This window comes from Dysidea avara, chromosome 2 (genome assembly GCF_963678975.1).
Source record: "Dysidea avara chromosome 2, odDysAvar1.4, whole genome shotgun sequence".
NCBI classification, from domain to species: domain Eukaryota; kingdom Metazoa; phylum Porifera; class Demospongiae; order Dictyoceratida; family Dysideidae; genus Dysidea; species Dysidea avara.
This window is the reverse complement of record NC_089273.1, coordinates 19881806-19906167: the sequence shown is the minus strand read 5'-3', so window position 1 is coordinate 19906167 and position 24362 is coordinate 19881806. Positions and strand designations below refer to the sequence as shown.

General features: G+C 36.6%; 1 protein-coding gene and 1 long non-coding RNA gene across 2 annotated transcripts in view; one reads left to right on the top strand and one right to left on the bottom strand.

Annotated features, from left to right (window-relative positions):
- Nucleotides 1-24362, top strand: part of LOC136246787 (uncharacterized) — a 41753-nt gene that overhangs the window by 16630 nt on the left and 761 nt on the right. The window contains exons 9-12 of the mRNA XM_066038346.1: nucleotides 2577-2849; nucleotides 4665-4929; nucleotides 15689-15973; nucleotides 23374-23929. Coding sequence (XP_065894418.1) covers nucleotides 2577-2849; nucleotides 4665-4929; nucleotides 15689-15973; nucleotides 23374-23929 — 1379 coding nt within the window. The remainder of the gene's footprint in view (nucleotides 1-2576; nucleotides 2850-4664; nucleotides 4930-15688; nucleotides 15974-23373; nucleotides 23930-24362) is intronic.
- LOC136246788 (uncharacterized) lies at nucleotides 19543-21219 on the bottom strand. Its single transcript, XR_010696837.1, has 3 exons — nucleotides 20452-21219; nucleotides 20193-20369; nucleotides 19543-20127 (listed from the first exon to the last, which is right to left on the bottom strand). It is a non-coding gene; the product is annotated as an uncharacterized lncRNA (long non-coding RNA).

Below are 24362 nucleotides of genomic sequence, written 5' to 3'. Positions count from 1 at the left end.
TTTGTGACTTGCAATACAAAAAGAAGTGATATCTAAACCAAAACATCCAAGCTGTAAAAAAAGAGTGCGGCCCCCAAGGTGAAAAATGATGTGAAATCCAAGGTAGCGGCCAAGAAATGGCTGTGATGGTAGGTTAATGGCAAAAATTTTAAAAACAACAATTCAGGTGAATTTGGTGCCGAATCCTAGTGAAGGAGGCAACGCAAATTCACCTGAATTGTCGTAATTAAAATTTTTGTCATCAACCTACCATCACAGCCATTTCTTGGCCGCCACCTTGGATTTCACATCTTTTTTCACCTTGGCGGCCACACTCTTTTTTTACAGCTTGGCTGTTTTGGTTTAGATTCCCTATATACTTAATAACAGTGTGGCTGAAGTTCCTGCACACTTCTGTCATTAAATTATTGAGTTTATTTTACAATTAAAATTCTAGCAGAATTTTAGACCATGAGTAATGGACCAGTTGGTCAGTGGATTCAGTGCTTAACTAGTATTTTTTTTAAATGTTTAATTTAAAATTAAAGTAGGGCTCTATGCAATTAAAAGTAGTGAAACAAGAGGTGAATGATGGTGTTACAGCATAGCTCAGTGGGAAGTCCCTACTTTGGCATTGAACTAAATAAATAATATTATGGGGAAGGCAATTACCATCGCTAATGAACATCTTGCCCATTTGCTCAGTGAGAAGTGGAGTTTCCCATATTCTGTGGTTATGGTCTGGCTTCACTATAGTTTGGGGTTCTCCTTGTTACACTCTTCAATAATGTGTAACAGGGGATTGCGTTCTAGATCCAAGTGTCCCTGTGTGCCTCCAGCTGTCGACCTTGCTGTTGCTGAGGGGCACCTGTCTCCTTTGTAATATATACTGATTTTATATTGTACTTGCTTGTTTTTCTTATAGCTATATCTACCAGAACAATGTATCTTGTAACTGTTCTATCATACATGACTGTTGTATTAGAGTGACTGTTGTATCAGAGTATATCTTGAGTCAGCCAGGTGTGTGCAGCTAGCTACGTATACCAATAAGGAGTAAGGTTATCTTGTTTTACTGTTAAGTAAATAGCTAGATTCAAGATCAATCGTCGACTGGAATAGCTTGCCAACCTCATTGGAACAGCTTGCCAACTTCAGTGATTGAGTCGGAAAACATTAACATATAACACCCCCTTGCCCTGTCAGCAAGATGAATGGGACGCAAAGGAGGACACTGGTTAGTCCATGAAGAATGCATTGTACGTACTGTGGTATGCCAAAAGGCACCTGTCGGCCCGAAGCAACATCGAACAGTGAAAAAATCAAGCCCGTAGCCTTAGCCGTTATCGAGTTATGCTTGTCTGAAGGCATCAGTCAGTCAGTCAGTTACTTACTCAGTCAGTAGAAAATTCTGTTGAATAAAAAAAATTTAAATTCCGTAGCAACTTGTTGAAAGAATTTTGGATCAATCTGAAAGCTTGTTTGGGCTTAGTTTTACCTCACCAATACTGCCTCATTGTCGTAAGGGAAAATTGAGGCTGGTTTTTGGGTGATATTATTTTGTGGGCCACGCCTACTCCTTTGTGGTCCCTACTATACAGTTACTATTGTACTGTATGATTCCTAGACATATAACTAATATAGTTAGCTGTACTGTAATCATGTGTTTATGTGTAATTTTCATTGGGGTATTATTCGCTCCCTGGGTGCATCGGCATATTGTCTGCCTACTAGAATAAATCATAAATTTATAAGATTGTTAAGAGGTGGGATCTCCGAACTCTCACTATTAGTCTACCTTACTCTTTATTTGATGGACGTGGTTGCAAACCAATTGCGAACTGGATCCTAATCGTGAAGTAGCAGATATCTAGCAAGTGTACCTCTTATAGTAGTCCTGGAACTGAAGTGCTTTTGAAGTCCAGCTTTGAAATATTTCTGTGGCATCTAAATATGCTGCTGAAAGAAAGTGTCTTGATGGATGATGAAGAAGAAGACAAGTAGACTGATTGAAGATAAAAGAAAAGACAAGGCACAGAGGGCCTATACTCGTTGGAACCCTAAAAGGCACATCTTACTGGTGAGTTTGTTATTGTGGTATAAAATGGCGACTGTGCGCTGCTTTTATTTGGCCTCTAGCCTTGCGACTGTGGTCAATGAGGCAGTGAGACTAAAATTCGAGTTTTGGAAATTTTTTGAAGTTCCATATCCAGTCACCTGTAGGTGTTTTGTTATATTTAATACTGTATTTTGTATTATATGCACTAGTACTCTTCCGTAAAGATTTTTGTTATGTAAAATGTCTTTAGGATAATTTTTGAAGTCAGAATTTTGGGTGGCGCAAAATTTTCACCGTGATCCCTACTTAAACGGTACTACCATACTGTTTGATAATGCTTTTTCACCTAAATCAACCTTGATTTTTATACAACACTATTATCATGCTATGCCCTTCTCTTACACTTGCTGACCACATAGATCAGAGGGTATGTAGTTTGATCACAAATTTGTATATTTTATAGGCTGTAGCATTTTGTGCACAATAACATGAACAGAATGAATCAGTTGTCATGTTTTTGTTTTAATTCATTGCATAGGTTAGTACAAATGGATGGATATCTTTCAATAAATCCTTTACTCAAGCAAGGTCTGATACTCCTTTAGATAATGAGGTGATTATTGCTCCTTATTGGACTGACCTTGATGTAACAGATGGAGGAAATGTGTACTTCAAGGAAAGTACACATACTGAACTGTTAGAGTACATAAGCACAGAAATTAGAAATGTTGAATCAAGTATGACACAGTTTGAAGCACATTGGGCATTTGTTGTAACCTGGACGAATGTTAAAAGTAAAAATTTTGTGGAGGTACGTAAGTGAATAATTTGTAGTATATCAGATTTTTTGCCAAAACATTATATACAATAAAAAAAATTATTATTGAAGAAATGTTGTAAGACTTTTGAAGAGATCTTAAGGAAGGTGTTTGTACTGTATAGTGGGAAATTTTTGAGTAGTTAAATTTTCAAAAAGAGCGCTTAATTGCAAGTTCGAAAAAGTATTTTTGAAACAGGTCATCTTTACCACTTAGATAATTAACTGGAAAGGATCTTGAACTCTGCTCACTAGTTAAGTGAAGAAAGCTAGCAATGGTTGCATTGTTCACATACATTAGAAAATGCTGCTGTGATTGTTCGAGTAAGCATACATATTGATAAATGCTCATTTAACATTGGTAGAATCGCGTATAGTTAGCTACTCCTTCCCAGCTTGAATCACGTGGTTTGGCCTTAATGTTAACCACAATCCAAATAGATTCAGCCATGTCCAGCTGGCTTTTAGTTATTTCACTAAGGCTAGAATAATGTTTTCTCATAGGCTTTAAGACTCGTGGTGTCACTTGTAAAGTTCAATCCCATTGAGTGACCAGTCATAGTCTGTAATCAATAAGCGCCATGCAGAGAGTAGGGTCTGGCCATGAGAGAGTAATGGACTGATCGAGGTCTAGCTGTAGCTAGCTAACTGCATAATATTATGGAAGAAAACAAACACTCGAACTTTGTATGTTGCTTAAATCATCACTTCTAAGATGTTATTTAGCTATTTCTGATAAATTATGAAACATTATTTTTGAATTTTTTATAAAATTCAACACAGCATAATTCATATGCAAATACTGACTGTATTTATTCCGTCTATGTTTTGGTGTTGGAACTAATAGTCCAAAAATTCCACCTTGGCTCAAACAAAAACAGACCACAGCCCCTAATAGTGAATAACATTAGAGTCATTTATAGATTTGAAGTTCATTTTGTCTCGTTATAGGGAGTTGTTTAAAATAGTTGTTCCAATACTGAATAAAGACGGGGTTAGAATAGGTAGTATTGGAACACAATTTTTGCTGTGTAACCTTTCAAATATTTCCCACTTTACAATGTAAGTATGTTTTCCTGTATTAGGGTATGTAGGCTAAATCAATGCATGCCTGTGCATATGTAATATAGTAAGTATTGTATATTAGGTTACATCAAGAATCCATAATAGAGGAGAGAGTGTCTCGTAACTCAGTATTGGTCTGTCAAAAATGATCCCAGCAGGTGCCTTTTGGCATACTGCAGTACCTACAATATGTGCATCATGGAATTACCTTGGCTGTCTGATTTCTTTTCGTTGTCAGCGCAAGGTGTTGATTTGTGGATTGATGGCTTCCCTACATTTGTAACAGAAATTGTGCATATTTTCATAGTGACTGGGAGTGATTGCAGATGCATTTCTTGTAATTGTAATGCTGTGTAACAGGCTGAACATAGCTACTAGCATAATGGCCACTTTACTTTTCAATAGTTGATAGTTGGGTTCCCTGATGTAAACATTAAGTATGGGGTGTGTTTTTGTGCATGTTAAGTACTAGTCATGGTATATATTATATGAATCATGACTACTTCAGTGTATTGCGCTTATTTACACAACCATTCTTTCTTTTGTTGCGGTATATATATACTGGTTTACTAATCTTAAAAAAGTAAATAAATAACCCATGACTGAATTATGGATAAGATGTCTACTTGTAGGTAACTTTACTAATAACTAACTATTGTGTGTGTACCTATGTATAATTGTGTGACATCATTATATAGCTGTCTTTGTTTCCTGGCATAACTTGCACATTATTTTCCTCCTTAGCCTATCACATTCACTGTTATTCTCACTACAAATGGTAGACACAGTTTTGCTATGTTTTTGTACCAAAATGTGAATGTTTTGAATTCATTATCAACTGAAAAAGGTTCTCAGCCATATATTGGATTTAGTGGCACAGAGAAGTCTGCTCAGTATCCTACAAGCTCAGCTGATGATCAAAATGATGGAATACCAAATTGTGAAAAGAACAAATTGATGTTACGCCTCGATCAGAGAAGCATTAATAAGTCTGGCTGTAACTATGAAGGTATTGCATGTATGAAATGACACATAAAATATTAAGTGATGCATAGTTCATAGACTGACAGTACATATACCAGTTGCTGACATATAAATGTATATTTCAACACACAGCTATATAATTCAACATAATTGAGTGAGATGAAAAAGATTGAAACTGCCAGTGTGTCCTGATAATACAAGATGTTTTGTTTACATTTTGCCTAGGTAAAGTCAGTGTAATCCACTGTGTAGAATATCCAGAGATCAGATTATATGTGATAATAAATTACTTAATTGTGCTGACAGGAATAAAGCTGTGCATATTCCACAAACTTACATGGAATCATGCTCTCTTGCCTAAAAAGTGTGGCAGTGTGTGCTCCCATAGACTACATGGAGTAATGCCCAATTGTTACATAGCAGTTTGTTTACTTTTCCTTTAAGATGATTATTGCTATAGTGAGTAACCTACGTATATATTCTGCACTATAAATGCTGCGGTAATTTCCACCAGAGTCTGGATAAGATGTACAATCTGGTGTCCAAAGCTACCCCAAAATCTGGCTCTTGATGCGTTAAGTAAAGAAGGTCAAATATAAGTTGTATGTGGATCTCGTATAGATTACTGTCTGAGATAATTTGTCAGCCAAGTCATGCAGCAATACCAACAAATTTAAACACTAGTATTCCTAATGTAATTTATAATCAGGGCCGGAGGAGGGAAATTTGAGTTGGTCAGGCCATTGTATATGTTGAAGTTACTACTATATGCATGGTGCTGCCAATGAGAGGAGTTGCTACATAGTGTGTGAAGCACACTCTGCGAAGTGCGAAGCACAAGCATTCTAAGGGGGTCTAGGGGCATGCCCCCACAGAAAATTTTTGAAAATTAGACACTCAGATATGCAATATTAGTGATATTTCACTGCTAGTTAGCAATATAAATCTCAAGCCTATATCTGTTGTTCTTCAGACTTTGTACACTATATATGTATAATAGGTAGGTAAATGCAGACCTGACATACAGGTGACACAGCATAAACTTGCTATGTGACTCATGCAGTGTACAGTTAGTTATAGCAATTAGAAGTTCAAGAAGGTCTGGGGGTGGAACCCCCAGGAACTGCAGAATTTTTCAAGTTATTTAAAGGCTTGAAATTGCCTTAAAATTGATACTAAAAAAACTAGCTTGCAACTTGCAACTTTCTCCCCAGGAATCCATGCAACATGACCACCATGCACCTTATAATTATATAGAATATCCTATAATTAATGTATTTACAAGTAGGCAGCTAGCTGTATACAGTGAATAGCTACACAGCTACGAAAAGGCAGTTTGCTATACTGGTTTGTATGCTTACTGGTTTGTATACTTACTGGTTTGTATGCTTACTGGTTTGTATGCAATGAAGTGAATGGATCATCACATAAATATATTGGTGGACATGCAATCACGAGATCAATCACTATTCAAAAATGGTGTGATGTGGGGTGAGACTGAGAGTTTGCTCTATATCTAGACAAGATGAGTGGGTAGTTGAAGAGGAGTGATTTCTACTCAAGATCTCATCATAGATAATGATTTCATCCAGATGGCCGCCATGTAATGTATGGGTGTACAGCTTCATGCCGCGGAATGAGGCGCCTAGTTGTCACTGCCACTCCTTCGCCCAGTAGCTAAAAGAAGTTAAGCCAAGAAATGCTAATGATTATTTTATGAAGATTGAATTGTAACATCGCTTTTTGCGATTCGGTTGTCAGTCGTACAAAAATTCTGAATAGGACTCACGTGAAAAACAACCAATGATAGGTGGCCAGACAGTTTCAAATTCTTTCAAAGTATCTGATTTGCTGTTTTTCACGTGATATTGCCAGCGAAATACATTGTAACTGACAACCGTCTTGCAAAAAGCGATATAAGTGTGCTGGTTTAGAATCAAAGAAGGCACCTGCCGTACACGTGATAAATTGTCTGTACACGTGATACGTAGAACCCACAATCGTTATCTGTACAAAACGATACGAATGAGCTTTATCTGAAATTACGTCACAAACATAAAAATGGCCGCTGTAGTGTGGGGACGTTCGTAAAATTTGTATGGGCGACTATGGGGAGAAGTTTTTTGAACGGAAATATCTCAGCCAAGATGTAAGATATCGAGCTCTAACCAGCAGGTATGGTTATAAATTAGCTGAAAGAATAGGAATCTAGCGTTGTTTTGAAAATCAACTGAAAATTGCTTTTACGCATGTATTGTAATGTCTTATAGCCGTACCTGCTGGTTAGAGTTTGATATCTTCCTTCTTCGCTGAGATATTTCCGTTCAAAATTTTTCTTTCCATAGTCGCCCATACAAATTTTACAAACGTCCCCACACTACAGCCGCCATTTTATGTCTGTGACATAATTTTGGATAAAGCCCATACTATGCTGTACTGTAAGGTAATCGGAAGTGCTGTACGTGTAGTTTTGTGCTTTAGTTAGGCTGAGAAACTATAGGTAACTACTTGTGCTATACATTTTCAATAACATCTGAAATGTACGTGTAGGTGTGATCGTCCAGAGTGCATGGAAGTAATATAGTTCGAGCTGGTCAGCTAGTTGGTCCAGCTCCAGATTATTTGTCTGGCTCAGGCCTGATCAACGGAACCGTCTCCTCCGGTTTTGATAATTGAGTGTTTGCCCTACTTAAATACTTCAAAATCATAAAATATAAAAATACATTAAAATTAATATGTATTTTGATTATGTAAAGGTTCCTAACTTACTTTATTAAGTTGAAATTTATTTGACAAGTTATGACTGAACCAAATATTTTGTGTATTTTAATCTAATCAAAAACAGCCAAGCTGTAAAAAAGGGTGCGGCCTCCAAAAAAGCCAGGGAGAAAAAAGATGTGAAATCCGAGGTGGCAGCCAAGAAATGGCTGTAATGGTAGGCTAATTGCAAAAAATTTAATAACGACAATTTAGGTGAATTTTGTGCTGAATCCTAGTGAAACTTGGAGGAGGCAACACAAATTCACCTGTATTGTTGTTATAATTTTTTGCCATTAATCTACCATCACAACCATTCCTTGGCCGTCACCTTGGTCTTTTCACCCTGGCTTATTTTGGGAGGCCACACCTTTTTTACAGCTAGGCTGTTTTGATTAAATATCACTTTTTTTGCAATTTCATACCTAAAGCCAGCTATGGCCAGCTTTGGGTATTACTTTCAGCTTGTCTTTTCTTTTCTATAGGAATCACGATTAGCTATGGATATTACGGAGACATTTTAATTGTTTATTTAGCTATACATGTATATTTTTAACAATGTTATTCAGTAATTATTACTATTTTGTGTATTAATCATTAATTAACTCAATACAGGCTGAATTATTTGCAGCTGAATATTCTTCAGGGAAATGTGTATGAAATTTCTAGTTTCTACAGGGAAACTCGCAATGTAGCTGTACTCTTAGACTACATGGTGAACAGTTTGTAGCTGAACTCACCCCAGAATGAATCATAACCTAGCAGAAAAATTGCAAGATAATTGAACTTTCAACAAGATAGTTCTCTTTTAGGTGAACTCTCTACAGGGTGACATGTTTCTAGCTGAACTCTCTACAGAGTGACTTGATTCTATCTGATCTCTACAGGGTGATTTGTTTCTAACTGATCCTTCTATGGGGTGAGCTGTTCTTTCTACAGGGTGATTTTACTTATCTGACTTGTTTCAAGCTGATCTCTCCAGAGACAGGGTGACTTATTTCTAACTGTTCTCTCTACGGGGTGATTTGTTTCAAGCTCATCTTTGTATAGGGTACATGAAAATTTTTTGAACTCTTTGCAGGGTAATAGCTGATCTCTGTACAGGGTGATTTGTTTCTAACTGAATACTATACAGGGAAATTTGTTTCTAACTGCTGAGAGATTTGTTTGTAGCTGAACTCTCAACAGGGTGACTTGAAGCAAGGTTGGAACAAATCATCCCATAGAAGGATCAGTTAGAGAAACAAGTCACCCTGTAGAAAGATCAGCTAGAAACAAATCACGCTGTAGAGCGATCAAATAGAAAAATCATCCTGTAGAGAAATCTGGAAACCAGGCACCATGAGAGATCAGCTTAATTACCCTGCAGAGAGTCCAAGCTACTGTAATATTTCTACAGGGTGATTTGAAATATAGCTGATCTTGCTACATGGTGACTTGTTTCTAGCTAGCTAATCTCTCTACAGCATGACTTCTTTCTGGCTGTACTCTCTATACAGGGTGACTTGTTCTTAACAGATCTCTCTGCAGAATAATTTGTTTCAAGACAGGTGATTTGAAATGTAGCTGATATCTTTACAAGGTTACTTGTTTCTGGCTGACCTCTCTACAGAAATGTAATTGAATTCTTTGTAGGATAACTTGCTTCTACATTAGCTGATTTCTCTACTGAGAGAATTGTTTGTAGTTGAACTATCCACAGGTGGCTTATATCTAGCTCAAACCAGGTATGTTCAACAGCCATTTTTGACAGGTTTTGATAAACCTGCTTTTTGCCAGTTTTGGCAACATTTGGTATCATATTTTTGCCAATTGTGGCAAAATTAGGCTTATCCCAGATGTTGGTAAATTTAGCATTGTCCATATTTTGCCAAATGTAAATCCAACATGTTGCCATTTTTGTCAATCTATTGGGTTCCATATTTTGCAGCTTTTAGGTTATTGCCAAAGTTGGAATACCCTTAAAAGCAAAGTATGGCAATGTAAAGAATTCTATTTTGCCATTGTTGGCAATTTACGAAATGCAACTTCAAAGTTGTGACAACAACAGAATTAATGTAAAAGTTACCAAGCTTCCAAAACTGGCTCTTTTAAGCCCAAATTTGGCAGGACCTTTTTTGTCAAATTTGGCAAAAATTCGTAACCCCCATTATTGCCAACATTGGCATTATGTGGGATCTGAATTATTGCAAAAAATAGAGCAACGTATTTTCCTTGGCAAGCTAAGGAGAGTATACACAGCTTTGTCATGGAACCAGTAAGTGCTTCAATTTCTCTCACTTAACAGTTATTCCAAAATTGGAAGGTATCGGGTTTTACTTATATAGTGATGTGTGTAACCATTGATTGTGGGTTTGAGTTTCCATTTATGGCAAGAAATAAGATGTTCATAATTATCGTTTTTATTGCCAAGTTTGGCATGCCTACTTCATGCCAATAATGGAATCTTGGATATTCAAACTTGCCAATTTTGGAAATTCAAACTCGCCAATTTTGGAAATTCAAACTGGAAAGTATAAACTTACCAACATTGGATATTACGAAACTTGCCAATTTTGGTAATTACAGAACTTTCCCATTTTGAAAATTTTATAAACTTACCAAGTTTGGACTTATAATCTTGCCAATTTCGGTAGCTATAAAAGCTTCCAGTTTTGAAACCCCAAATTGAAATTCAATCCCACAATTAAAAGATACTTTTGCAACTATAAAAGGACATGGAATTTATGCCACTTTTGGAAATAACATAAAGCTGCTAGTGATATGTTTTTGAAGCAGCTCTAGAAGTTGCCAGCTTTTGAAGTTGCCAGTTTTGGCAGCTTTTGAAGTTGCCAGTTTAGGCAGCTTTTGAAGTTGCCAGTTTTGGCAGCTTTGAAAGTTGCCAAAAATGGCAAAAAATAGGTTTATCAAAACCTGCCAAAAATGGTTCAGGAACATACCTCCTCAAACACTCCACAAAATGTAGCTGAACTTTCTATAGGGTGACTTGTTTCTAGTGGAACTCTCTACAGGGTGATTTGAAATGTAGTTGAACTCTCTACTGGGTGACTTTGATCTCTCTACAGGGTGATTTAGTTCTGGCTGATCTCTTTACAGGGTGATTGGTTTCTGCTGATCTCTTTATAGTGACTTGCTTATAGCTGCACGAACTCTCTATACACAATGACTTGTTTCTAGCTGATCTCTCTACATGGTGACTTGAAATGTAGCTGAAATCCTTGCAGGGTGACTTGTTTCTAGCTGATCTCTCTACAGGGCGATTTGTTTCTAGCAGATCTTGATTTGTTTCTGGCTGATATATATCTCTACAGCATAACTTTTTCTAGCTGATCTCTCTACTAATAGATTTGTTTCTAGTTGATATCTCTACTGTGTGACTTGTTTATAGCTGATCTCTCTACAGGCCAACTTGTTTTTATCGAACACTCTGCAGGGTGACTTGTTTCTAGTTGATCTTTCTACAGACTGATTTGTTTTAGCTAATTTCTCTTTGTTTCCAGCTGATCTTTCCACGGGGTGACTTGTTTCTAATTCTACAATGTGATTTGTTTCCAGTTGGTCTCTCTACAGGATGACTTGTTTCTAGCTGATCTCTCTACAGGGTAATTAGTTTCTAGCTGATCTCTCTACAGGGTGATTTGTTTCTAGCTAACCTCTCTACTAAGAGATTGATCTTTCTACAGAGTGATTTGTTTCTAGCTAATTTCTCTTTGCTTCCAGCTGATCATTCCACAGTGTGACTTGTTTCTAGCTGATCTTTCTACATAGTGATTTGTTTCTAGCTAATCTTTTTTTTCTAGCTGATCTTCCACAGGGTGACTCGTTTCTAGATCTACAAGGTGATTTATTTCCAGCTGATCTCTCTACAGGATGACTTGCTTCTAACTGATCTCTCTACAAGGTCAAGGTGATTTGTGTTCAGCTGATCTCTCTACAGGATCATTATGTAGCTCATATCTCTACTGAGTGACTTGTTTTTAGCTGAACTCTTCACTGGGTTAATTGAAATACAGTTGAACTCACTACTGGGTGACTTGATCAAGCTGATCTCTTTCTACAGGGCTATTTTTTTCTAGCAGACCTCTCTTCATGGCAACTTGCTTATAGCTGCATTAACTCTCTGTACACAGTGACTGATCTCTCTGCAGGGCAGCTTGTTTCTACTTAGCTCTCTACAGGGTGACTTGAAACATTGTTGAACTCTCTGCAGGGTGACTTGTTTCTAGCTGATCTCTCTACAGGGTGATTTGTTTCTAGCTAATCTCTCTGTAGGGTGATTTGTTTATGGCTGATCTCTGTAAGAGTGACTTGAAAAGTAGCTGAACTCTTGCAGGGTGACTTGTTTCTAGCTGATCTCTGTTCAGCGCAGAGTCAATTATTACTGCCTGACACAGGCCATTTGTCAGGCAAATGTCATGCATGGCTGACCATAATGGAACCTGCCTAACAAAATATCAGATCAAAATAGAAGGAAGTTAGAGAGTTTCATTGTCAATCAATTAGACAACAATGGTTGTTTTATAGGTTGAGTCACTCTATTTTATCAATGTATCATAAGGGTTTCCAATGAAGTGTATAAAACAGTAGCATGTCAATGTCAGGTAATGCTTTAGGTTGCCTGACATTTTCACTGGGATTTGAAAAAATTATAATTGTCTCTGGTTCAGCGTGATTTGTTTCTAGCTGGAGATCTTCTAGCTGATATCTCTACTGTGTGACTTGTTTATAGCTGATCTCTCTACAGGACAGCTTGGTTCTACTGAACTCTCTGCAGGGTGACTTGTTTCTAGCTGATCTTTATAGAGTGACTTGTTTCTAGCTAATCTCTCTTTGTGTTTAGCTGATTTCTCCACAGGGTAACATGTAGGTACCTCTACAAGGTGATTTGTATCCAGCTGATCTCTCTATACAGAATGATTATGTAGCTGATATCTCTACTGGGAGACCTGTTTCTAGCTGAACTCTCTACAGGATGATTATGTAGCTGATCTCTCGACTGGGAGACTTGTTTCTATCTGAACTCTCTACAGAGTGACTTGAAATATAGTTGAATTCTCTTTAGGGTGGCTCGTTTCTAGCTGATCTCTTCGCAGGGTGACTTGTTTCTAGCCGATTTCTTTACAGGGTGACTCTAGCTGAACGCTCTTCAGGGTGACTGAATGTATCAGTAGTTTAACACTTTGCAGAGTGACTAGTTTCTAGCTGATCTCTCTAGAAGATGACTTTTTGTAGTTCAGTTGTATACAGGGTGGTGAGTTAAATTCTCTACAGGACATAGTTGAACACTTAAATATAGTAAATTATTTCTTTATTTCTTAGCTGACTGCTTTATTAGGGTGACTGCTTGATTAGAGTGTCTATACAAAAACAGCCAAGCTGTGAAAAAAGGGTGCGGCCTCCAAAAAGTCATGGTGGAAAAATATGTGAAATCAAAGGTGGCGGCCAAGAAATGGCTGTGATGGTAGGTTAATGGCAAAAATTTTAATAACGACAATTTATTAGGTGAATTTGTGGTGCCTTCTCCTAGACCAAATTCACCTGAATTGTCATTATTAAATTTTTGCTATTAACCTACCATCACAGCCATTTCTTGGCCGCCACCTTTGATTTCACATCTTTTTTCACCCTGGCTTTTTTGGAGGCTGTATTTGTATACTCCAAAGCCAGCCTGTGGCCAGCTTTGTAGTTCTTGTACTTGTCTTTTTCTGCAGAAAAGAGAAGACATCAAGGCCCGAATTCTATGGATACTTTTTTATGATACATTTTTTTACAAAAATTAATACTGTACGAAAATTATAACATGTACTCTCTCCCACAGGTAGACAACTTTGTAGCAGAAATCTCCACAAGGGGTAACTTGTTTGTAGCTGAAGTCTACAGGGTGACTTGTTTGTTGCTGAACTCTCTACAGAGTGGTTTGTTTGTAGCTGAACTTTCTATAGGGTGACTTGTTTGTAGTTGAACTCTCTACAGGGTGACTTATTTGTAACTGAACTCTCTACAGGGTTATTTATTTGTAGCTGAAGTCTACAGGGTGACTTGTTTATTGCTGAACTCTCTTCAGGGTAACTTGTTTGTAGTTAAACTCTCTACAGGTGACTTGTTTGTAACTGAACTCTCTACAAGGTAATTTTTTTGTTGTTGAACTCTCTACAGGGTGACTTGATTGTAGTTGAACTCTCTTTTGGGTAACTTTTTGTTAGCTGAATAATCTACATGGTGACTATACTGTAGCTGAATGTTCTAACAGAAAAAAATATTATGAAGCTGAATGTTCTATTAGGGTGACTGCACTATTAGAGTATATATCTATCACTCACTTGGTACACCTAGTTGACTTTCATAGTGTAATTCAGTGGTTTTTTAATCTGATTCCTTATAAACCACTGAAAGCTTGTTCTAAAACAATTAATCTACTTATGTACCTGTTTCCAGCTGATTCCATACAATAGTTTGCCTGGTAGGTGTGACTAATAATACTATTATATTAGCAAAACTCAATCGTGCGCTTTTTACACATAGTTGGCATTTTTGTTATAACTCCATGACTGTTGCTGCGATTTCTTTCAAACCACAAAAGATTTGCACTATGATAGCTACTCCATATACAGACCGATTTTTGAATAATTCTGTCAAGCGGTTCACCCTGGAGGCGTAAAAACAAATCTCCGTTGGAGTTTTGAAACATCACGCATAGTTCCCTTGTTCTTAGTCTGATCTGTACCACAATTGGACTGTAAATGTGCAGTATTACGTTCCTATGTCCCTCCTAATTTTAAGTAAATTGACCAAAGCACATGCAAGTTATTACAATTTTTCTACAGTGTGCGAGACGAAGAAGAAAAAGATTAAGAAAAATATGAAGAAAATCAGACGAATTTTGAAGGCGTGTATCTCAGTGATGGATGGGCAGATTCATCTCAAATTTGGAATGGGAGGTTCCCTAATCCAAGGGAGTTTCCACAGCAAAAATGGATAATTTCCATCCTGCCATTATCAAGCTACGGTTGCGTGAAAATGGCATTTTGTTGGTTCCTGTAAAATACAAACTTGTCTGTGGTGCACCCGCACTAGCAGTACTTGGCCACACGACACTATCGTGTGCCTTGATCTTGATTTTGCACTTGCTACACCAAGTTGGATTTTGTGTTATAACTCTGTTGCTTCAAGTCTGATTCTTCTATACGGTTGAAGGTCTTTTCTAAGATGATTATTCCATCTGTATACCAATTTTCATATGGTTCCCCCTGAATGGGTTTTCTAGTAGGCGTGGCAAGTGATTGATTTTCATTAGCTAGTCTCGATTACACACTTGGGTTTTTTTGTTGTATCTTCATATTCTTTAACTGGATTACTTTCAAACTACAAAAGGTTTGAGGTTTAACCTATTCACGTATCAATTTTCAGTTTCTTCCTATAAGCGGCTTATCTTGTAGGTATGACAAAATATTGGTGTTATCTTTCGTGAATAATCCGCTAATAATTCCTTGACTGTTTGTCGTATTCCAGCCAAACCTTGTACCAAGATGTGCCTTTATACCACTCTTCTGTGTGCCAAATTGCAAGGCAATCGGGTATGGCGTTCACGTTTTATGGCAGTTTTTGTAGGTGTGCAAAAAGGAAAAAATATGAAAGAATATAAAAAACGAAGAAATGAAGCCTATTTTTGAAGTCGCATATCTTGGGAACGCTTGAAGCAATTTTGCTCAAATTTGATATGTGGAGTACTGACATTGGCAGGCATGGCCACAACTAAAATCATCAAGGTAGCACAGACCAATGGAGGTGCGAAAATCACATTTTCCTTTAGCTTCCTGCCGATATACTCACAGGTGCTTCTTGGCCGCACAAAATACCATGTGTCTTGATTGTAAGTTTTTTGGTATGTATGTATACAGTATCTGTAGATATTTAATGTAATTCAAAGTCTTGTCAAGCTAATGTCATTGTGTATTGTGAAAGTAGAGTCCAATAGTTATGCAACATTATGTTGTTACTTCATAATTTATAAAATTATGTCTATGTAGGTGCTGGTGTGGTAGATAGGAAGTTTATTCCACTCACTGGAGGTGGACTGGTAACTATTAAAGGACCTTGTTTTCCTAACCCAGACACTACTATAACATGCAAGTTTGAACATGGGCAAATTGCAAGAGCCATATATGGACATGTATCACAGACAATAGGAAAGACTACTGGTCCCAACAGTGCATTATGTCCTCTACCATTGTTTGCTAGACTGGGACCAAGTGTTCTGAATATTTCTGATGATGATGGTGCAACTTTTAAATTTCACGTTGTCCTCAATATTGGTAAGAACACATGCAATGACATAGAGTACTGTAGTGAGGTATGTCAAGTATTTAATATGATTTGGATGCAGTGATCAAATTAAGTGTATAAGTGACTACCTGATCAAAACCCACTGAGTTCACAAATTCTACTTGGCTATAAAACTACACTAGATGAAAAGTAGATACAAAATGATGCTGTGCTACAGTACCTCTAAAAATCAGTCACCAGTTTATTGTACAGTATGATAGTACTGTTAAGTAGGACAGCAAAGGTGTGTGCATGGTCTGTATTATAGTATAACCTAAATACCTGCTTTGATGTTTCCTCACAACATCATGACAGTATTGGTTGGGTAAAATTAAGCCTAAAGGTATCTTCAGATCGCCTGAAATGTTTCTGTTAAGTTGCTACATAATTTTAAAAACGATTTATTCAATGGAATTTTCTAATGCCTGCCTGTCTGCCTGATGACTTCAATCAAGCGTAGTAGAAAACTGGCTACAGCTACTGCCCTAATTCTTTCACAGAAATGTTTCTAGTTCAATTAAGGAAAACCTTTGGTATATTTATAAACATACAATAAGTGCACTTTTATGTTACCTTTTATCGTTCTTTACCATAGCCATCAGTCAAACTGATAGTGTTCATAGACTACAGACTACAGTATAGCTTCCATTGCAGCCCTACTAGGTTGTTTTTCAATTGTTGTGATAAATGCCTTTTACAGCATACATGGGCAAGCCCCTGTTAAGTGGTTTCACTAATTTTCCACACACCCTTTGGAGTAAACATGATAAAATGGTTTATATGAAAGGTAACATTTGGTACAGTTTCTAAACAGCTATCGAGGGAAACATTGGCGGGATTAAACTTCGGTGAAATGCCACAAGAAATCCATTTGGCAAAATAAACTTTGATGAATTCAAAACTCACTCACACTGAATTTTGCATCTGTTCACATGTTCTGTATTTGCGATCCACATAGGCAAATCTAGGAGACACTGCTGTGGGGCTGAGGGGGCAAGAAGTTATAGAATAAAACAGAGTTTATTCCACTAAGAGGAGTAGAATGGAACTCTAGTACACAATTTATACTAATTTTCATAACTTTGCTGGATGAATGAGTGGCATATACTTTCCAAGACTCTAGTTTATCTTCTGAGAAAATTTTAAGGTTAGACCCCTAGGGTTTAATTTGGGTTGATAGCCATTTAGCTAGCAAAATGCATGCTTCGCAAGACATATAATTCAGTTACATTAACCTGGTAAAGTGTACTAAACAAAGTAAGGAAGTATCATTATAATTTGCAAAATTATCAGTCAGTGACATTAGAATTGTGACTGTTCTATTAGAGTAGTGACTGCTCTATTAGAGTATTTCGATCTTTTGTTACAAAAACTCTAACTTATCTGTTTAATTTCTTCACAGTATACAGTTTATACTGTAAAGTGTGCTGTTTGCCTGTTGGATTTCTGTACTGGATACAGTGTGAATTAGTGCTTGGCGATGTTGAAAAAATGAGAACAATATATCTTATGCACTAAATATCATGATATTACAATAATAATATTGTCATTATTCATAGTAAAAAGTAAAAGACAAGAAAAGCAGAAAGGGTTGTAAGGTGTCATCCCACAAAGAAAAGCTGCTAATGGTCAACAATTTATAAATACATAGTCTGCAAGTAGGTTGGTACTGTGTCTTAGCTAGAGCTGAGCGATACTGCCATTTTAGTATCACTATCGATACTAAAGCCACTATTCATGATACTGAATAGTTCATGATACTTACAAATATGTCAATCATAGCTGGTGCTACATAGTGTATTCCTCAGTATTCCTGTAGGAAGTCTTTAAAAGCATCAAACTAGCCACTGTCATCGTTGTTTACAGTAACAGTTATTGTAATACATGCTTTGAAGTTATGTTATGGTGTTCGCACCTCTCTGCAGGGGTAACCAGGTTATGACTTACTAGGATTCTTGAGCCTAGTACAGCATAACAAATGGATTTTTAATGACAATACTGTACAGGCATGGAAAATATCGCGATATCGATACTTTAAAAACATCGCAATATATCGCTAAAATGGTAGTATCGCTCAGCCCTAGTCTTAACCACAGAATTTGTTTACTGTATGCTGTGGGTGACCACAAAACAGGTGACCACAAAGTGTATTCAAGGAAGAGCATATGGTCACCACTTTGCAAACAGCAAAAACTCAATTAAAATGCTACTAATCCCTTAGGGATGTCTGCTTACAGCATTACAGTACCACTAAATGATATGACGGTATGTTGATTGACATTCCGGTATACAGGTATTTATCGTAAACGATAAATGTACCAGTATACCCCCAGCACTAGTATGAATGCATGATCCTTGTTTCTGGTGCCAATATAGTCTTGTAAGTCCAAGGGAGGCAAGAGAAGGGCCAAGGGGGGGCTTTTCTTCCCCCCCTCAGATCCGATCTGTATTGTGCATGTGTGCAATGTCTGTCACACAATCAGCCTGTTTAGTAATGTGCACCAATAATTGGTTCGGTTATTGGAAAAACCATATATCAACTGTGTTTTTTGTATATTGGTATCGGATCGACACCACAATGAAAAAGCAGCAGATACAGATATATGTATGTATTTAGAAATACATGCTGATGATGTTTACAAATGCATAGAGTTACATTCTCCTACATTAAAATGTCATTATTACTGCTTCAGTGTACTGTCAGCTGTTTTTATTGCAATATTTCTGTTAAAATAAACTAAATTTATCCTTCGCAATCAAATTTCTAGTAAAAATTGCTACATGATAGACATGCTGAGCTATATTGGATCGGCTGCATTTATCAGCTTGAAAATATTATCCAATATCGGTTATCAGGATATCGGCAAAATCTCATATCACACATGGCCTACAGGCTTTTAAAGTGAAGGATCATCATGCAAATTCCAAATTCGCCTTACATATGAGTTTCCGTACAACATTGTAACTGAGTTTCCAAGAGTTTATAGTAACTTCAAAACAAATGTCACAAAAATTGAGTAACTACCAACACCACAATCTGATTGTTATTACCTGTTTTCTGTAACATGCTGCAAATTTTGAATGCTAGAGTGACCAGACTCTTCCTCTATGCAAAAGAGCAGGTGCTGCAAGACTACATAAGTACATAGTGGGTAGAAATACGTATCCATGGCTAAACCTATTATTTTACTGATCACTCATCTAGTAACTATCAAGTAATCAGAACTTAGCAACTATACTGAGTTCTTTAGCCCAAACTCACGATTAAATGCTCCATGTCCAAGGGCAAAGCCAAGATTATCTGGAAGGGGGTTTGGATTCAAAGTAAACTGATGTGTTGGGGGAAAGCCTGGGTGCTTCCCCTAGCAGTACTGCCCCCTAGACCATATTTGAACAAAAATTATATATACACAAAATGCACCCTTATATATAATTAGGCAGTAATATTAAAGGTGCTGTTTGTGCAGCTAACTAGCTAAAACCCATACACACTGCTGTTTATGCAGCTTATAGGTACTATAAAACTACTGTATTGCTAATTGTGACTGGGCCTCTGAAAATAGGACATGTGGGCACATGATTTTTGCCTACTTTTTAAAACTTCCATCACTCATATCTTTCTATAGCATTATGCTATTGTAATGCAATTTTTAGCTCTAGGTACACATTTAATTGGCGTGATGGTGCAAGTTACAGAATGTATATTTTCTGTTCCAATACTGAGATATGACCTGTTGTGTGACAGAATGTAGTTTGTGCCCACATGCCTTGTTTTCGCAGGCCTAGTCACACCACTTCTAGATAGCATACTGGCGGCCAACTTTCACTTCCTGACACACCGGACATTTCACACTTGAATCGTTTGCATACCAAAACTTAAATGGCCAAAAATAAACAATATTCTTGGTACTCCTGTTGATAGTCAGTAACTTCAGACTTGACATAAAATATATTCAAGACATTGTGTGAAATTAACATACTGATGGCCAACTTTCATTTTCAGGCACACTGAAGCCCTCCACACTCGAATCCCCTTGCAAATTTTTCTTTCAAATATAAACATTATTCATGGTCCTGCTGTTGATGGTCAGGTCTTGAGACTTGACTTGTACTCCAATATATTCAAGACATCATATGTCTGCAACTTGTGACAAACAAACAAGCATTTATCTTGTAATTATACATCAGCTATTCATAGTTAGTACTAACCTGATAACACATCTTATCAAATTTTATTACAACTGCTGTCTTGCAACATGTGTCAGTTCTTTACCATTTCCACCATATGTTTCCATAAGGTGTGCTGTTGATCACATGGTACATTACTCCATTCATCGATGATACAGGATTTTCCCATTAAGACTAGCACAGAGCTGCCCTTAAAAGCTATGGTGAAAAAAATGTGAAATCCAAGTTGGTGGCCAAGAAATGGCTGTAATGGTACATATGTAAATGACACAAATTTTACCAAAAATTCTGTTGAATTTGTATTGTCTCCTCCTAGTCCACTCCAGTGTGCAAGTAGCTACCAGAGAGCTCCAAGGCTGTAAATTGGTGTGATACTGTATTTCATTTTAAAATTTTCTGCTTCTGAAATGAGGGTTTATCTGAACTGAATCATCTGAACCCCCTGTGTATGCCCTTGATATTGCTCATTATAATGAGTTAAATATTTAACAGTTTGGGTGATGGGCGAACTGTGTTCCCATGATTTTTTCCAAGCAATATGCAAGTTAAATCCCAAGTGGCTATTTGAACAGCCACACTAAAGTAGTACGTATGTATGCATGACAATTACATTATTGCCCTTCCTGATAAAACCACCACCTTTTGGGCAGCTCAGCGTTTTACCATACATGACCAGCCAAGCAAATATTCTCAATATTTCACACATTCCTTGAATTATTTTTATTGCTTCTCTGCTAACTGTAGCAACAGAGGCCAAAGTTTCAGCCAATTGTGTTGGATTGAATGGAACAGTAAGAAAATCTCTACAGCAACTATAATAATATGGCAAATAAATATCTACCATAACAGGGTGTGATAATGGTGGCAACCAGAGATCTATACAAGAGATCCCTCTTTTGCTACATCTACAAGACAAACCACTTATGGGAACATGTTGAATATCACCATCTGAAAATGAAGTGTCCAATGTGGTATAGCAGTCCTTCTGGTCTTCCTGCATAATCAGCTTCTGTGTAGGACGGTTGTTTAATATCGCAGGAAAAGTATTCAGGCCTGAGAAATGTAGGTTAAAGGATGAAACATTTCACTGATTAATGATTGTTCATTGTAATAATAAATAAATACCTAAGACAGTAAATTCACAGTTGTGACAATGCAAACTGTAACAAGTAATTGAGTAATGGTATCAAGCACTTTTATAGTGCTTCATTTTGTAATTGAAGCATTTAAGCATTTGTGCTTGTGCTTGTACTTAATTAAGCACTTGCTAAAGTGCTTGAGATGTGCTTCAAGAAGTGCTTGACCCATGTCTGATATTGTTATTACATTGACTTACTGTTCTATTAGAATAGAATTACACTGGTCTTTTAGAAAATTTTGACCTTTGGTAATATAAGTGCTAGATCTGTAACCTCATCTGGCTCCTCATTATTCAATGGCATCACATGATCATGCTGTTATATTAACAAGCATAGGAAAATTTAGACATTTAACAGGATCACAGATGTAATGAAACAAAATATGTGACTTACACCCTCAGCTACACTATTAGTAGAATTTGGATGCAAACACCCCTTCCCATTGTGGAGGAGCCATATTCTTTTGATTGAAATACTAAACCTTGTTAAGCCAAAATCAATTGAAAAATATGCATATTACTGCAAACTGACTCACTTGAAACCAAAGTCAAGCAATCTTTCACTCAGTACTTTTCAAGCGTACTAAGCACCTCTAATAATAATTATTATTGTTTCGGGTGTTTAAGACATTCATAACCTTGTAAACAGTTATTAGACTTCACAACTATCTTTAAAGCCCAAAATGACAAAAAAATCAATAGTGAGTCGAGGCACTTACTGAGAGGAGATTATTTCCTGATTAAAATATAGCAAATAACGAGAGAACATGTTGTCCCACCCACACTAGCCTGTTTGTGCCCCTCAGCTCCTGTACCTGCCCCTGTTGCAGTGTATAATTGTTTTCTGTGATCCAAAGTAAAATTTCACAGTTTTATCTCACACTTGTTTGTTTACTTTATTTGCAGTAACGTAATTCAAAGGAAAGAATAACATCAGACACATTAATCATGTAACCAAACACATGCTTAATGTTATTGACTGAAATGTAAAGTCACTATCCCACTTCTTTTCAGCTATGTTTTACCGATTATGATTATGCATCATCACAATTAATTAAGAAGAGCCTTTGCAATAAATCTAGGAAATTACGCACATCCTGATCATCGATTGCAATGTGACCATTTTGCTTCTGTGTTATACAGCGTCATAGTATGAGAAGTGCCTCTGCAATCTTTCATACCATACTACGGAGGCAAAATACTGAAGAATTCACACATTACCTCCTATCAATACCTACATGATAGTAGAACACAAAGAAAGTGAAAGGTAGGTACATAATGCATGTATTGTAGTTACTGCGGTTGATGAATAGACTATACAAGGCTTCATTAGCATAGCACTATCATAATAATACAGATTTACCGAACCATCATCACATACAGAAATACTCAATACCTATACTCATTAGTACCATGTGTAATTATTCAGTTCTGTGATTCATAATAATTATTATGGGCTGCTTCTATCCCACTGAAGCCATACATCAAAGTAAAAAAAAACTGGGAGTGTATGATAGTTAAATCCCAGTGCATGGTAGTTAAACCCCAGTACATATATGGAATTTACACATTTGATTAAAAGAAGTGTAATCAAGGCAAATTGAAGCCATGTGCACCATAAAATCTACAACTTCAGCAAAATTTGAAACCATACACACTATAAAACTACCTGTTCAGCAAAAATTGAAGCCATACCATTACAAAAATTACTTATTTAGCAAACAATTAAGCCATACACAACTGACATGCTTATTAACACATTGTTTATGAACTAGACTACTTCAAAGTTTGGGATAGAAGCTAGTTAAATCCCACCTGCACTTGTAGGATATCTAGTTATCAACACCTCGGTTTTGCCTCGGTTGATAACAATGATATCCTAGATATCCTACTCATGGTGGGGTTAACTATATCTTAAATTTAATGGTGTTGAACATTTTAATGAGAACATTTGTGAGTAGAAGAATTATGTGATACACCTTGCATCTAAAGTTTGAGGTATAAAAGTTATGTATCTTGAAGGGGTTGTCTATTTCTTTAACTGATATATATGTGTTGTTTTAGTGCCTGCCATTTATGGGATACCAGATGTAATAATAACAGATAGCAATGGACAGGAAAGAAACATTGATATTCTTGGTGCTAAAAAGACTTATGCTGTCAATGTGAGAAATGAACGATGGGATGAAAAATTTAAAGTTTTCCACATGGTTTATAAAACTACTCAAAACAGATGGGTTTTGCCACAACGAACAAGACTGAGTCATGTTTTTCACAATATGTTTACTGACGATGTAAAAGTAGATGCAACACAAGTTTCAGTAATCCTAGTGATAAAAGATGTTGATGGTTTACAAGTTAGTTATGTTAGTCCAGTATTTAGTCTCCTCAATCGAGATCCTTCCCAAATGTGTACAGACTGGATATCACAAGAAAATGCTAGGTTTACTAGTACTATTCCTTCACAATCATGTCCTTGTACTTTACAAAAAGCAAAGCAAGACCCAGACTATGTTGATGATGTCTACTGCAGTTCACTAGATGGTCATTATTTCTGGAAAACTGAGAATTGTAGAAGAAACAAAGGAGCTGACCACTGCATGGTTATCAAGCAGTTAATGTAAGATAATATTTTTATATTGTAATTAATATTTCTATTTGCTCTATTAGTTGTTAGCTTGCTACATTAAGGTTCTCTTTATAGGAATTTCATAGGATGTGTTCGCTAATAATATAGAGCAGAACAGCCTTACTTTAACAAATTTTATCGCTTTTAAAAAATAATGGTAGAAAATGAAAGAGGGAAATTACCAACACCTGCAGCCATAGTAGTGGACATTCAATCCCTACTTCAGTCATGGCTGTACTATTGAGGAATTAAATGTACATCAGTATAGCTGTAGGTGTAGGCATTAAATATTTATTTTTATTAATGCGGTATCAATTCCAGTTCTAGTATACACAGTAAAATTTTCATAATTCCATTCTGTAACTAAAGTTTTGAGGAAAACAAGACCATTGTTTCAATTCCAATTCTAGAGCTAGGATTAAAT